The sequence below is a fragment of the Cardiocondyla obscurior genome, linkage group LG15, assembly GCF_019399895.1.
Source record: "Cardiocondyla obscurior isolate alpha-2009 linkage group LG15, Cobs3.1, whole genome shotgun sequence".
In the NCBI taxonomy this organism is placed as follows: domain Eukaryota; kingdom Metazoa; phylum Arthropoda; class Insecta; order Hymenoptera; family Formicidae; genus Cardiocondyla; species Cardiocondyla obscurior.
The window spans coordinates 2,845,677-2,863,514 of NC_091878.1; the positions used below are offsets into that span (position 1 = coordinate 2,845,677).

Consider the following 17,838-nt stretch of genomic DNA (forward strand, 5'->3'; position numbering starts at 1 on the left):
AAAAAAAAAAAAAAGAGCCGCGCCAACTAACTGATTATAGTACACACGACAGCGTGAATTTTAGTTGGCAAGTATTCCAATTTCAAAAGGACGAGAAATTTCTCTACGTCACGGGCAGAATGCAATAACGGCCGTAGCGCCGGACTAATTGATCGATTTTAATTTCGCACAACACTGATAAAGCGACAGTGCGCGTGGAAGCAACGGGCGAGAAAGGTATCTTCGCCCGTAAAGCCGGGCAGGGTCTTAGCCGCGGAGATAGAAACAGGCAGCAGGCTTATCTCGGGACATTTTCTTCCATTTCGTTCTCTCCACTCGTTCGTCAGAAAAGTCATAGGAACGCCGGGAGTGAATACGGAATTCAACGGAGGAAGGCATCGATGTGACAACTATGCGTGCTAGTAGGATCTACCCTGGTATAGCTTCCAGAGAATGAAGCGATGTGTGTGGGAGGCAGACAGCTGGTATGGAACCGATTGAAAGAAAATCGATAAGTCGGTCTTTCGTAGAAAATATCCGCTTGAACGCTCGTATAACTATCGAGATCCACCCTCGAAAATCTCCTCGAGCGAAAGTTACGGTCGCGCTCCCGAAACGCGCGTGTCTTTAAATAAATTCGCCCGCGACGAAAAATCGAACCAGCTTTTGTAGAATATTTAATGGGACGCTGCAGGTCGCGTGCGAGATATATTTGTGCCGGGAATTAACGAGTACTAAATGCACCTGATCGATTTCTGGAGCTACCGGTGTAAATGTAAATCGCTGAGCTTATTCGAGCAAATTGTAAGAGCCACGGGTTATGCCGAGACCCATAGGTAACCGTTAGCGATATTCTGGACCCGGCGGCAGTTAACTCATTATGTAGGCGAGATGTATTATGTCCGCACGATATTCTAGATTTATGAGCTAAGCGCTGAATGAAATATGCAAACGTATGCGTCGGAGATTATACTGTTGAGTTACTGCTGGTTCCGGAAATCGGCAATTTGTAAATAGTTACGTATATAAAGTAATAAATTAATAAATTAAAATTTTAATGTTCCGAAAAATGTTATAAAAATGTTTTTTACGTTAATACGTCTTAATAGACGTTACACATATAAAAACGTTTACACCGAAAGGACAAATGGGTATTAAAATGTATCCCCGAATTCTTCATCCTCGTAAAACGAATGCAGAATGTAAATCGTGTAGTTAAGTAAAGAGTAGTTAGAGTAAACCGCAGTCTGACAAACACTGCAGTGCTAATATAGAACGAACAATGTTCAATAAAGAACGAGAACGTTTCGAAAGATTGAAAATAATTCACGGCTCTTGAAGTAACATACTACTTTGACTTCAAACTGTATGTTTGTTCGCACAGAATTTAAGAATTTATAGCGGCACAATTAAAATTTTTAATTAATTTTACTTGTGCAAAATGTACGAATATTATAAATTATCAATGTAATTTTAATGACTTTCGTGCGTAGAGTTAAATCTCATCGTGTATTTCACGTTAAAATATATAAATGCATAGAATATATACTGTTGAATGTCGGTGAAATTTTGCGTATCAAAAGATTAATATATAATTAAATAACATCACGAATTATGAAAAGTTTGCAGTTAAAATCATGTTAATACCGTTTCGCGAATTCCGACGTTCAGCGCTGGATGATAAATCGATGTACGACAATTAATTCCAAAACAATTTGCAGACCAAATTCATACGTCGATCGGCAGGTACTGCAATTTATTGCAGTCTTCGGATGAGCAATCAAAGCCGATAATTAAACTTCTAAACTTTGCCCGATTGCGGAAGGTGCCACGCAGAGAGGATTGCTTCTCCAGTATCAATTATGATGACAGAAATTTATTAAATCCATTAAATCACAATGCATTTATCGAGCTATTTCCGCGGAAATATTTTCATCATTTCAAAAAAATTGTCGTCTAACGATTGAAATTTTAACATTATTTCCTTTCAAATTAAAAAAAAAAAAATACCTCTGTGTTTATTTATAAATATTTCATAAATTATCTTTGCTAATAAATCGTATACTATAATGTCGTTGAACTAATTATGCGAATTTCGCGTGTCGTCGCGACTGTTACGCAATCCTAATAAAAAATGCACAATCATAAAGCACTTACCTTTGCCATGCAACTGTTGTCGATTCGTGTCGGCGCGCAAGTTCTCGGCCGTGTGAACCAGCTCGTCTAACTGCGGTTTCTTTTGCTCCAATTCCCGCAAGACATTCTGCAATATAAATCAAAACGACGTAGGCGTTATTACGAGATCGTAGTTCGGTTAATAACCCGCGTGGTAAGATACAGCAACCGAGGCGAAGCCGTGGCACTTGTATCGAACAAGTGCTCGGTGCATGCAACGGTGACGCAGCGCATAGCCCATAATCGATGGCAGCGTCGAAACTGCTGCAAATTGCAACCTAATGGCTGGAAGTCGGATCGTTTGAATACACGCACATTCTTCGGTCAAAAGTCCAGCGTGTCGGTCGAAAGCTTCTAAGAGATATTCACCGTAACCGAACGCTTTTCATCCGTAATTCCTGCTTGATGTAAAACGAGTTAATTTTCTGCTTTACGGCGCGTTGATTAATTATAGAACGTTATTAATTTGCGTATATTTGCGAAGCGTGCACATGCATGTTTCTGTAAACTAAAAACTCTATAAGTATCTGCTAACGTAAAAAAAAAATCTGTAAAAGTATTATCTTCTTTTTCTATTTCTTTTTTTTTTTTTTTTGCCGTATGATAACAAAAGTCGGAAACGCGCGCTCTTGAAGAACAACAATATTCTATCTTAAAAAATTGATGTGACGCGTAAATTAGCTGTTAATTGTTACCGCTTAAAACCGACGCTGATTAGTTCTCTCTCGCTTTGCTTGTTTCACGCCAAGCGAGAGTCAATATCGGCTGTCAAGTTGGGGAATTAATATTCGATTTTATTTGCAACTAAGATCTTTTGAAAAATACGTGAAAAAAACGTGAAACGTGCGCAACTGCGTTACTTACTTGTAACGCAGCACGTTTAATTTTCGTCATTTTTACTAATAAAATATAACTTTTTTATTTCAGATAAAAATCCAGAGAAAGACTTTCGTCGAAGAAGCACCAGACTGACATCCCCGTTGGAGTAGTTAGTGCTGAGAGGAGGAGGAGGCCTCGGAAAGGCATCGTGCATGAACGGAGCAACCCCAGAAGTAAGAAAAATTTTACTTTTAATTATTAATTTGACACACCATTTAGAAGCGCGTGCATATTCTTTTCTAAAGACTTGTAGCATCTCTACAATTAAATTTTATATTTCTTTTTGTTACAGATCGACGCAGCAGCATCCGCCGTCGTCAACGAAAGTGTCGTCACCGCCGATATTAATAATTATACGAACCGCAGCCGGTTCGTCGGTCGTTCCGGGAGTTCCGTATAGTATTCGGACGTAATTTTTTGGCGTGGCTTTATTCTAAACGCGAGTGAAAGAACAGAAACGCGCGAAAGTGATCAATATAATTTTCGCGATTGTAAAATCACGGTCGGGGTGTTCGCGAGTGACTTGTGCGCGGAAGGATGACTCGACACGTCCCATCTGAGAGGAGGAGCAGGCCCGGGATGGGCATCCTGCATCGGCGGAGCAACTTTTAGGTAAATATATATTTTTTTTTTTTAATCTTTATAAAAAAAAATTTTACCTTTACGTTAAATGAAAAACTAATATGTCTACATTAATATGTTTTATTTTATGTTACAGTCACCGGCAGAGTTCTACAACTCCGCTGAAGCTCATGCAGATTGGTGAGTCGCATGATTTTTTTTTTCATAGTTTGTAATTAGGGTTTTTTAAAAAATAGCACGCGCATGGTTTCTTCTAGTCTTTGCGTAATATATTCCACGAAACATTCAGGTCGATCACCTGTTTTTACCAAGCTACTGTAGCTACCTTTTGCCGCACGAACCTATCGATCGCGTGTAGGCTTTCGACGTACCAAACTCTATTCTCTGAGCGGTTCGTTGTAGCAACCGCTACACGACCTTTCGGAATAAATGTATAGATGAGCAACATGCAGAGCTAATTAACGTGCGATCTCATCTTAAAATTAAACGTTTCATCATTAGAAAAATATTGAAGTGTATCGTATTATAGTAGAATTATTAAGCTATAAGTTTTATAATAAAACATAAAACATGCAAAACTAAAATTCTGCAATATATTGTATAAAGAAAATTTTTTAATTGACGGCTTTAAACAAAGTATTTGTTAAAAAACTCTTTTTTTTTGTCCTTTGTTTCGACGCGAAAATATTCTATAAACTTCAGCATTCTTTTGTATCTTAATAAAACTGATAATATCGCGACGAGAAAATGTTTACAAACGCTGTCGTTTCCGCAAGAAGATTACGATAACAATAACTATGTTAAGTCTCGCTAATCCACGTTACTCTGGATAAAAGGGTACTGAATGACTGTCTTCCTCGCACAAGTGCTCCAAGTCTTAATCTGATTCTCGCGCTTGATTGCTGATAGAATTAATTTTCGCAATATTCGCCAAGCACGAAACACTCATTAGATTCGACCTTCATTATATTTTCCAATATCGTCAAGAAAAAGAGAGAAAAAAAAAAAAATTAAATCTCGGCGAACAAAGAACTTCGAAAGATATTATCACATACTTCAATTTATATAAATCCAATTCTTTCGTTCGTAATATCAAAAAACTTTCGCATCCGTAATTGACAATTAATGTATCAAGTGTAGGATAAGAGTTTCTGAAGGTTTTATCTTATTTCTGGTAGACTCATCCAATTCCACTAAAACCTAGAGATCTTCTCGGATCCGTCGCACGCGTATATATTATATAATATAACCGCATTGTGCACGTATGTGTGCGTAAGGAGAGAAATTCGCAAATTAGTCGGTACCCGGAAAACTGTGAGATTAACTCGTTAATCTAACTAATTCACTTTGTCCACTTATATTATAATCACGCGCCTAACTTTGGCATTAAATACAAATCTTTCCCCATCCAACGTACAAATAAATACCAATTTTCAGCGAAGGTGAATATTGCTAATTGTAATTTTTTAATATATTATTTTATTTTAAGAGAATTTTCTTTTCAATAAAAAAAAAAATAGAAAAAAATATATACATAAGACGTTGCATAATTGCCATCGTTACGATTGAGATAACGTTATCTACAGTCAAATACTCAATTAATATTCTATAACGTAGTAAAGAGAATCGTTAATCCACTTAGCAGTACTTTTACTTCCGCTTCCTATGTAAAGTGGAGTTATTTACATCCCTCTGATATAATCGATCGCATGTTACTTCCGTGTCACCAACCGCACGGAAGACTGAATATATACACTCGCTTTCCGAAAAGTTCTAGCCACGATAACAGGAAGATAGAGCATATGCACTTTCCTCGTACATTTTCTTTAAGTATTGAAAACGCTCAAAGTTCAAAATTATAAGGTTTGTTTGACGCTTGAACAATGTTGCGCGCAAGTACAGCAGCCGAAATAAATCTTTAAGCAAGAAAGCTGATATTATATGCGATAAAACTTGCTTTCTGTTTGCCCAAGGCGTGGGTATACCTTCGTTAATTATTGCTATCGATTTCTTGGCGCTCGCCGCAGATATCGTTCTTACAGTTAGGAAATAAAAGAAAGAGCCAGATCGAAGGGTGACCGTGGAACATAGATGGGACACGTTAACCGAACGCTTCGCTCCAATCCATTCAAATAGCAGGAGCCAATGGCCTGACACATTTCCATTCCCCAGTAGTAACCAATGGAAATCCCGTAGGATTGAATTCGATGAAACAGAAGCCGCGAGAATTTCATCGGATATCCAGTATTCGAGCCATTGTGAATGTTATCGTTTACATTGGAAAGAATAAAGCTAGGAGTAACCTTAAAAGTTCTCGCGCTTTTCTCCTCGAAGCGACGCGAAAAATGTTTAAATCGCGCAACGTAATTGCATTCGTTAAATTAGCAAGCGAATTAGGCTAAATTCTGACGTACCCCGGTGTAACAGTACGTCTTAGTATGCGATGCATAACGTGCCAGGCTACGTTATTGTTTCTTAATAGCGTAAGCTGTTGATCTTCATTTACATATATTAACGTACAATTTCGTGGCAATTCTGATAGAAGACCAACATGAAAGCTGCCTGCTAAACAAGACGGTATTGTTTTTGATATAAATAGATTATAATATAGAACGTATTTGCTCGAATGTATTTTACTACAAGAGTCGTTAAAAAATCCCGGTACCATTTACGTACTTTAATGCACCTAAAATAATTCGTCTTTAAAACTCTACGAAATTTGCAATGAATTTATAGTTACATTAACTATCGAATTAAGGGAGATAACTCTGCTAATTTCTCCTTAACGACACTTTCCTTCGTCTCCCATCGGCCATGTTAAACTTCATATACCGGCAATTAAGTTTTAATCTTCGCGGAATGACTCCGATATAATCTGCCGGAGAGCCCGTGAATAATATGAATCGCGAGGTTCAACAATTAGACGAATACATTTCACGATAAAGGTCCTGCGCGAAATTACAAAACATAAAGTTTCAGCTGAATTTAACGTGGATATCTGTTTAATAAAATTTGTAACGTTTTTCTTTATCGCGTTACTATTAGCATAATGGTAAGCGCTATTTCTGCTTTTGCAAATAGATAACAAAATATTATCGAAAAATCAGTAACTGTTGCAGCTAGAAACTCGGAGAAATATCGACTCGTAAAATGCCTCGCATAAATATACCCTTCACGTATAGATAAAAGGAGTATATTCCTCGTGGGAGTGAACACAGTTCACGATCAAACCACAAATACACGTCTGGTCGAAGAAAACTGGACGCGAACAAAACTTTTGACGTCTCATTTAGCCCAATCTGTCGAAACGGTCCCGTGGAGAAGCAATTTCCCGGGAAGTAAGTAGAAAATTCAACGTAAAGTCTGGCATTCCCCGACGTTCCAACAACGTCTATAAATATCTTTAAATCATTCACAATGACTAAACACGTCGACAAAAATGCGTTCGTTATTTATACTGCATAAGAATTATGCGAGTATTAGCGGTGACAAATTTGCAATAAAATTTATGTAAAAAATTTATAAATGTAACATAAGGCTTGTATTAGCGGTACAAATAATTTATATCTGTCTCCTCAATTGTAATGGAAAACTAGAGTCCGTTCGCGCAAATTTTAAGAATCAATCAAAGATATTTATTTATACGTTGATAACCCGATTAATAATATTAAATAAGTAGTAAAATCTTATAAAATAATAGAAATAACTACATCATTTATGAGATATGCATCTCAATTTTCGACTTCAGGATATATGGCCAGTTAGAAACGTCAATGGTACTTGGTAGAATAACTTTTCCAACTATGAAATATTCTCTCATAAGCGACGCGATGCATCTTACTCGGTAATGTCGTTCATTATCCAGAGTGCAACGTAGCGATCGTAGCGAGATACGGAGTTCACACGATCAATTCGTACGTTATTTGATGCAACGTTCATAAAAGATACAAAAAAAAAAAAAAAAATTTCTGTCAGCGTTATTTAAAGTTCTACATTTTACCGAATTAAATATATATCGATTTTTCAACGCGATACATTCATGGTATAATTTTAAATTACATTTAAAGCAAATTATTTATTTCTTTTTCACGATGTACTCTGAAAAATATGAAAAAGTCAAACCTGTGCACCGCGGAAAGCGAAAAAGTCGCGACTGAGAAAAAAAAATCTGAATAAACGCAAAAAAAAATCGAGTAACGTTATATAAGACGAACAAGGAAGGGACAAGATATCGGACGATACCACGGCAGAAACCGTTACTTTTCTGAAGAAAATAAAAGTACGCTAACGGAAAAAGAAAATGGAAAAGCCGGGAAGAGAGAAATGATTGCACAACAGAGGGTATCTTGTCGAGCTGACTTACGAGCGGCCAACGAAAAATTTCGCTGCACCTTCATTTCCTGCGCATGTTTATCCGTGATGTTACCTCGTAGTCGGCGGTTTTACTATAAAATATTTCTGTAAAAATCGCAAATTGTTCCTTCGCTCCAAGCACGAGGGTCTCATTTTCGTACAGCGATGAGAGAGAACTCAAGTGTGTCTCGAACGATACGATTACATAGTGAGCAAAGTAAAAGGATATGAAGTTATGGAATGATACGAGTGCTTCAAAAATTTTTTTCGAAAGAATATATCGGTGACAAAATTTATAATATCTCCCTCATCTCGTTATTCGGCCGATAACGACGTCTTTTAGACGTAATTTCGTTACTAAGGATAACAATCGGGATACAGTTACCAACTGGAATCGATACGACGTGCAACGTAAAAGTGCACTTTAATATAAAATTTTTTAAAAATGTACAAAAAGAAATGCCTAAACGAAGGAAAATCCCGTAGTGAGCGCGGTCGGAATGCGGTCAATTTTAGGTATTGAAAGTATGTTTCCCACAAATGTTACCGGCGCGGAGCTTCCCGTTACACTCAAAGAGCCACCTGCCTTGGTCCTTTTTATTCACTTACGTTAAAGCGAAGCTGCAGGGTGCCGGTGTACATAGACGACGTGGCCGACGTACCGGGCTGAGACTCCTTTCGATCCATCGCACAGGTTCTCTCACACTTTGCGTCGCGCACAGAGCTTTTGATAGCTTCCTTTTTTTTTCGTCCTTTACCGGACACTTTATGCTCGTATGTCTAGCCGGATCGAACAAAGTCCATCGGCGATAGTTTCGTCGGTTCCCTCTCTCGAGAAACCCGCTCTCGTATTTTAGCTTGTCGTCGATCGTTAAATTGAAGCGGCTCCAGCGCAAAAAGCGCTCGCACGTAGTCCAGATAAATGAAACGCCTATTATTTACGCAACATAAAATTTTTTGGTCGCTCTGAGCTCCGTCGGCCGAGCACGATCGAACATTTATTTCCGCGTAGTTTTACCGAACGCGTCGAGCTTAAACGGCAACAATAACGATTAAAAAACGAACGTTTTTCGAAATTGTAAAATTTCCATCGCAACCAGTCGATGTTAAAAAAACAACGCTTTTATCCGTCGGATTTCATAATAAACAATGCGTTTTTTAGGGCCATCTAAATAATCTCGCGTAGATATTCGTTTTCAATAACCGCACGCGCGTTGCTTCAGCCCACATTATACAAACCCGTATCGGTATACTTTCGTATTTGCGCGCCGCGAAATAAATTTTCCCCCGTCCATGTGCAATCCATCAATATCATTATCATAATCATCTACATATCAAGCAGCTTAAAGAAACAAAACGGAAACTGCACTACGTCATTTTCCGCGTAACTTCTATGAGAAGGGTATATCGATCGACGCGAGATATCAGATTTTAATAACGTTAAAAGCGCCGATGCCTCGCAAATTAAATTTTCTAAGAGAGGCCTCTTCCTTTACAGAATATTGCGTGCATAAAATATGCAAGTCCAATGCATAATATGTTCTCACATTTAATAACGTCATTATTTAATTACGATAACAATCAATCTTCGGCGCTTTCTCGGGAAACCAGAAAGGGCTTTAAAGTAATAACGATATATTCCTGGAATACGTATTCCCTTCGGTTAAACGGGAAGACATCAGAATGGACAAAATGCCAAACCGTCACCTGTCAAACTGTCGGCTCGCATCGACCTGCGTGGCCCAAATCGTTGACGTGGTACATAATGCAAATACAACGGCTAGCCGCAATGTCAAAACTCCGAAATATCCGACGCAGCGATAAGTGCGTAAAGAATTCAATGCTGCAGCATTTTTAAGACAAAAATATTTAAAAGAAAAAGAAACATAAAAAAGAAAAAAAGTTATTTTGCGCGCACAGTAAAACGCGCGTTTAGAATAGACCGCGTGGTTCGATCGAATGTTTTCAAGCCGACAAAATTCCTCATTACACAATTCGATATTCGAACGACGTATGCCGTATTTTCGCCGCAACAAGGAGAGAGAGAGAGAGAGAGAGAAAATGCGAGACGAGGCTGGATACGCTGTATCGATTTTCGTTTCGTTCAGTATTTCACCAACTGCATCCCTAATTTTCATTGGAACCGTTCCGTCCCTTTCAAAATTGCATTATCGATTTCCATACGCGATAACAGGTCTTTAATATCGATAACAAGCGCATTCAATTAAGCACAATAGAGAACCCTGCGAGCGAAACAGCAAAGGGTTAGATTTTAAAACGTTGCATACATGATTATTCATGAGATTTACATCCTAAACCGCAAGTTGCGTGTAAGAGTAAACGTGGTAAAATTCGCAAATAAATTCGATACTACATGGGGATTTTAATACGATAGAGATATAAATTTTAAAAGGTTCGGAGGTAAGGGAGCCTTCAATTTCTGCCATTAAACATTCAAAAGTACATTGTAATCTGCTCAGAAGTGCACTCTGATTCTATTGTCAGTCCCAAATCAACCAGCCGGTCGCAGAAAATTATCATTCGCGGCACTTAAATTCAGTCAAAATGACCGTAATGCATAATTCCGGCAAAGAGTATCAACGATATCTCTCGAGGATTTACAAATACGGAATTACGAATTTTCGAATAATCAGCTTCCCATTCGTTAACAAGGCAAATATTTATCATCCTCTGCACACCGGCTAAATAACCATGTGCGCAAACACATCGTGCGTCGAGGGCTGCGTTGACACTGAAAATCGTTTTTCAGCCCCGGAATATAAAAAGCGCGGCCAACAGCTTAACAAAAACAAAAACAACCGAGAAAAAAAAATTGCATTTACGTGCAATCAGTCGAGAATCGTGTCAGCAACGATTAATAAACAATCACGACGTCGCGTAGCTTGATTTTCGATACGCGTGTACTTCGGCGAGAGCGCGTAGTCGAACTGAATTCGGCATCTGACGCTGCTTCATGGGTACCCTTGGTAGCTAGGGAACGGTATATATCTATCCTTTATCCTGTGGGATACGGACATAGGGTGCAAAATTCGTGTAGTGGAGGGTGCTGTTGAGCGAATGCTGCGAACCGTACAAAATTTAAAGCAAACGCAAATCGGACCTGTTTCGATTACAAGAAATACATACATATTCTCTCTCATCGTTATTCAACACGTAATGCATAATAAATGAATTACTGTTCTGTGTCAAAGAATAATTGAGTCAACATTTTTTCTTTCTTTAATTATAATACTTTAAAAAAAAAAAAAAAGAGTAGATTGTTCTAAATTCGCGTACCGCGATTCGATTAATTTTGTTAAAAATGAAATTCGTTTATCAAAAAGTAAAATCCAATAAGTGATTGCGAGTTTAAAAATGTTAGCTTGGCACAATAATTTTTTTTTTTCTTATTTTTAACTTAATTGCACAGAAATAAAATATAATTACGACAGTTACAGGTTTTCTTTAATAAAATTGTAACGTGCAAATATAGAAACGGCGTAATTTTAGAATTAAACTTTTAATGTGTAAAACGTGTGTTTCAACCCGTCGCTGCCATTACACCTAATCCGATAGAACAGGGATCGACAGAGAACATGCGTATTGCGCACACGCAAAATACCTCACCGTGGTATAAAGAGCACAAGCCCTCTTAACTATTTCAAAAATTATAAAATAATTAATTATAATATTTAAACATTATATAATTAATTTTAAAAATATAATATATTAGATAATATATAGGTTTAAAGTTAAATATTCTCTCGCAGTTATTTTAAATAAAATAATACCATCTTTATACACCGACGTTTGAATTAAAGCCAGCAAAAGCAGCAAAACAACAAGAGGATATTAAACTATTGTTTCTACATATTACTCTTTTGGCAAAGATATACGATCGTAGTAATTCGCGATACGCGTGTAACGCGGAAGTAACCCGGACGTGTATGAAGATGTACGATGTACGTCACAAACGCATTTGCCATTAACTGAAGTACACGACGACTGCACGAACGGCATAAAAGCAACTGCAAACCTTTCTTCCTTTCTACGTTATAAAGAACTGAATCGCATCGTGACGAGACTACAAAAAAAAAAAAAAAAGTAGAAATCGTTTAAAAAGAGGCGAGCTTAAAATGGCCAACGAAATGAAAAGACTTGGTATATATAATTATTAGTCTCTAAATGTAAATTATATAAAAGGCACGCGGGCAAAATATATTTTATTTTAAGAGTTTATACAATAGTTGCAAAATTAGTAGAAAGACGAAGGGTTTCGAACGGTATTACGTCGATTTCGCCGTCTGAATTCAGTCGAATAACGTTTCCGACGGTGCCTGACCGAGAAACTGCGTCAAGACGGATCGCGATTTCGCCTAAAGATAGCAACGATGAGGAGACCGTGAATTTCAATTTTCGCGTGGAAAATCTGCGACACTCCGCACGTCACCGCGCCAGGCGACACGTATATCTGTATATACAAGCTGTAAGCTCGCACGCGTTATGGAATGAGGACGGCTATTCACCGGATACCGGCATAACCGGGAAATTGCGAGATCGTGGAAGGTTCTTCATAACTACAGGCGCGCGCGACTCCTGACATTATTACTCGGCGAGTCCTCGGCGACACGGTGTAAGGAGTGCAGCCCTGAAATCCTCTGGGTCCGGACCGCGATGAGATGGTGCGTCGGAGTTATCAGACGCCAGCAACAAAGCCGGACGGAGGAAACGGGGGGAAATAATAGGGAGGGCGTTTATTGCACCGGGTGTGAAGGACGTCGTTCGAAGGATGAAGAAATTCGTATATGCTTCGATGACAACGCGATAGGGAGGTATATCACAGATAACACAAGCGAGAGAATCATTCGTAAAATAATATACACTGTGTTGTAATGCAAAATTGCGCGAGGTTTCTCTTCTTATTATTTTTAACCTTTTCAGAGAGGTACACGAATTAATTACTTTATTCAGTACTTTAATTATTATATTACAAGTAAAATTTATTATTTGAAATGGGAGTATTTGTCAAGCGTCTAAAAGCACATTTCGTGCTAACATGCATCCCGGATTTTGTAATTAGGCTTTGTCAGATGAATTCCGTTTCGTAGCAGGTGATGACAATGACTCGTGTAATGGTAACAGTGAAACGAGCTTAAGTAAGCTCATGAGACTAAAGAGGGACGAGACGAAGAAAAGGGAAGACGTGAGAGAGTGAGAGAGAGAAAGAGCGAGAGAGAGAAACGAAATTCAATGTGACAATTACAAGTAACTGTAATGAGATTTTGAGTGTGAGACGTGTGTGTTAAATATCTTAACCGCATGTGAAACAGACGCGTCTTCTTGAATGTATAATTAGTTCCTAAATTTACTCACTTAGCACGGACCGATTTTCGTAAAGAGGACACAATCTTACAGGTCAGCAATGATGCAAATAGAAACTTCTATATATTTTCGATAAAATCACTATCTTTTTATATCCTCCGCGCGCCAAAATATCCCTTCCACGCTTTTCTCACAATCGGAAATCAATAGCAACGCCAGCGTAACAAACTTATTGTTTTCAGTCATCCCTCAAAATGCATCCGAAAATTCCGAATCCCCCGTTCTAAAGTGCAGGTAGAAAGAAGACCGCGCCGATTTGTCATTTGTCAGAACACAATATCGCTGATTAATCAAGTGCGCCATTTGTCCTATTCACAACCGCCTGGCGCGAGCTGTGAGGGAAAAAAAATGACTTCGCTTTCGTTCGAATAAAGAAGAATTCTTGTGCCGAAAGGAAACCTTATCGCGCCGATTTTTTTTCCAAAGCTTTCGCATTAACGAGCAAACCATCCAGTTATTATTATTATATTTTTTTTTTCTCTTTAGCGAAAAATACTGCCACGTTAAAGTTAATACTTTATACCATTTCTTTGTCGTTAGTAATAATTACCGCCGATAAAAAACGATAAAGAAAAATATCTAGGCAACTATATGTATATGTTATAAGTATATAAACGTGAATTAAGAGCGACGGAACATCAGAATTAAAATAAGAATTTTTCTTATACGTGTAATGAGACTTTCGTTCGCGCGCGAAAGAATGTGACTTTAATACCAACTCTTTGGGACTGACTTGTAAGTTTCCAGAATATAATGTAGAAAGGCACAAAGGAAACGAAGGGGGCATGCAATAATGTACTCTTGTGCCTCGCTTCGAGAAAATTTACAGTAAACGTTCGCATTATTTCCGCGGTAGAGTTTCCCTAGAAGAAGACTATCGCACGTAAAGATAATAGAGAAAGAAGACCAGATATTTGCGAAGTAAAACGCGGAAGCACCTCGATAGTGCACAAGTTTTTACGGTAAAAATTCACATCCGACGCGTATCACATAATACCTTTTTTTACGATTTACCTAAATGTAACTCTAACATACCGGCAAAACTTTTCTGCAATTCCTATAATTAAAACGCAACTGCATGTAATAAAACGATAAAGCTAAAAGCCCATTATTACTTTACAAATTTGCAATACAATTTCCAGCTAGTTTTTAAATTACTGTTACGTTCCATTCAAACACAAATAAATTATAAAATAGAAACATAAAAAAATGCATCAGCATTTTATATAATTGCACAGAAGCATCCCATAGTTCCAGGAAAGTTCCACAAAATTGATATATTTGTAAATTAAAAAAAAAAAAAAAAAAAAAAAAATAATGATAATACGGCATTACATTAAATCTGTAATAAAATCAATGATATCTTATTCCAATTTCGATTCTGCTTAGAAAGCGACGATTTCGTGTTTGCCCTCGCCAATTCTGGATATCGATCCATTAAGCCCAATGCAATTAACAACTATGGCGGCATAACGCGTAGCACGACGTCGACGCACAAAGGAAGGCGTGGCGGTGTTCGTTGGACCCTTAATGCCAATGCCAATGTCAGGGCTTTCCCGGTCAATCACCTAAACATCCCTACCTACGTATCTCAGAAGTTCTATGCACCCGTTGCGGCGGTTTCGCTCTTTCCCGCAGCTTCCCTTCCCCCGTCATCATCCGACGATAACTTTTCCACTTGTGGTACTACGCTCAACTGGCCGAATGAAAAAGCTAAGAGGGCATTTTACCCCTGAAGCAGCCACTTGAGTCGAGATCAACCTTGGGGGATAGAAATATCGACTGCACCCTCGCGACAGAGTGCGAGGTTACCGACGTCGGAGCTTTTAGCTTTCACCGCTGCTTTTACCGTTCGCTCGTACGAAATAACGACGGCGCGCCGTAAGAATCGACGTAAATCTCGTAATATCTATTTGAGAAGATCAGCAACCGGTAATTAATTATATAAATACCTTCTGCTTGTCCAGAAGATGCAGGATTTCGTCGACGTCGCCAACGACCACAGATTGTTGCCGCAACATCTCTTCTTCGACCGTAAGCCAGTCACGTATCTGCAACGTAATTGAACAAATAATTAATATATAAATTAAAGAAATAAAAATTGAAAATTATTTTAAGCAAAAATAATTTTATTTCATAATAAGAGCGTGATCAAATTAATCGGCGTGTCTCTGATAATCAATCGATAAAACGATAATTTATCTTGATGAATTAATTTCAAATTAGCCATCTCAATTAACTTATATCCCTTAGTAAACGTGCGTATCAGCGCCGATAGGAAATATATCCGTCTCCTCGTCTGAAAGTGGTTGAAACCAGGTGGAAAAGAGCTGACGAAAAAGGGGAGGACGCAAGACCGGAATTAGGATATTTGCCACCGGAAATTAGTAGGGAGTGTCCGTTCGTAAGTGGCCGACTTCGATTTACTTCCAATATTCGCTAACAATCGAGAATAGGCGAATTCTGAATACGCGAGATGGGCTCTAAACCATGCATTAAATATCAAGCATGTATTCTCCAATAAATATAGAGTTCAAATTCTCGATTAAAATCTAATTACGGTTAAGTGTCGATCATCCTAAGGTGTCGACGATAACCAAAATAAGCGATCGCGTGTGAAGCAATTTTCAGTAATTCTCGATGACGGGGGAAAAAAAAATCTACAAACATGATTACTCTAAACGGATTGTACCGCTTTTGTATGGGATGAGTGAGTGCTCAATTGCATCACAAATTTACATTTTCCAACAGCCATTACAACGAACAGTTTTTCCTTGTAAAGGGCTCTATCGGTGCGCTTAATTAAATATCAAGGCAAGTTGCGTAATCACATTTCCATTGCAACTACGAGTTGTAAAGCCAATAATACAATTTAAAAGCACGTATGCGCGCACGCGCGCGTAACGCTTCGCTAGGCACCGGACATATCTCCGTTAGCAATTCTGGTGCACGCTTTCTCGTTGTGTGTCGAGTTCTATTCAAAATACTTCAAAAGATCGCGACAGTCAAATAAATATTCTCGGCAAATAAGATATTTAAAAAAAAAAAAGAAAAAGAAACAAGTTAAAAATTCTCGAACTAACCACCGGACAGGTCAGTCAATCGGTCGATCAGCGATGCAACGGTAAGCATGCGAGAAACTCAAAGTAGCATTCGACGAGGGCTGCCCCCGGATCGCAAACGTGGAACTTTCGGGGGAGTCGATAAATCGCGGAAGAGATAAACCGTAGTGCTACAGGAAATTAAGGTCTCGCTCGATCCCGACAACCCCCGGAGTCTGCCACCTAGACTAAGCTTCAGGGCTCGTTCCGCCTTTCACCCACCCTTGTCCGACTCGAAGCGCCCCTTGATTAAGTGCCCGTTGTCGAAGAATGATCATATCCCTCGTGTTCTCCGCCTCAAAACGGACACCCTACAACCGTACGTGTGTACACATTTTTCATACGTTATATAACTTACGTATTTTATTTGCAAGATAAAATACAGCGATCAAGAATCTAATAAGCTGAATACCGCAAAGAGACTCAGTTCGAAATTATTGGAGTACCATAGAAACGGCGAGCACGGGAATTCAATGTAGGGAAGCATACGCTAATATCGCGTTTGCAGAAGTTTGGAATATGAAATTTGCTCCACACACGAAAATAGCACATACCGCACGTAAGCGTTTCTTGTCGACATTAATTTTCGGCCCCATTATTCAAGGAACGGTGCAACATTTATCATTCAAACAGAAAACCGCATTATAAAATACGCTACTATTAATCAATACGCTGTTGTAAAATCGGAAGACAAAAATAATCGCGAAAATAGAGTATTATTTTAGCGTCGATCAAAATCAATTTCCCAATTAAACGTCCTAAAATTAAACGCGCACGATGTGTTATTTATAATAAAAACATTTCAATTTGCATCACTAATCTAATTAGGATAATTGCTATCGCCGGACAACGAATTTCGCGTCGCGGTCGTAACAAGTAGCACGCGCAAGATAAAAAAATAAAAAAAAGTAATCTATCGTTACAAGCCAAAATAGAATTTTATTGGCAACTTGATTCCTGCTCAAGTCTCGTTAGCTCGAGGCCTCTCATCGCTTTATGCAAACAGCACAATACTTGTCAGTGCGACAGCATATCCGGAAATAGAAGCCGGGAGATACCTATTATGGCGTTGGACTGCCTGGAGTCTGACTGTTGACTCGGCAAATAGGAAAAGCGTACTGGAACTACTGAAGCCTATGTAACGTTTGCCGAGACGTTGGCAAAAGTTGTTTGGACAATAGACGGAGATATTACGTGTTACCGGGAAATATTAATAAGCCTCATGTAGTAATTAACTGGCTAATTGTTAACACATCCTCTCCCTCTTTCTCTCATTTTCTCTATCATAATATCAATGATATTGTCGAAGCCAAACCGAACATAATAAAATTTATATCAAAATTTTTTTATATTAAACGTAATTAACTAAAATAATAAATAAGAACCA

General features: G+C 38.3%; 1 protein-coding gene across 11 annotated transcripts in view; it reads right to left on the minus strand.

Annotated features, from left to right (window-relative positions):
• LOC139108380 (dystrophin, isoforms A/C/F/G/H) overlaps positions 1–17,838 on the minus strand; it is a 344,440-nt gene that overhangs the window by 256,570 nt on the left and 70,032 nt on the right. For all 11 annotated transcript variants that reach the window (XM_070666608.1, XM_070666601.1, XM_070666600.1 and 8 more), the window contains 2 exons: positions 15,303–15,401; positions 2,137–2,242 (listed from right to left, as the gene is read on the minus strand). In XM_070666608.1, the coding sequence (XP_070522709.1) occupies positions 2,137–2,242; positions 15,303–15,401 (205 nt within the window). The remainder of the gene's footprint in view (positions 1–2,136; positions 2,243–15,302; positions 15,402–17,838) is intronic.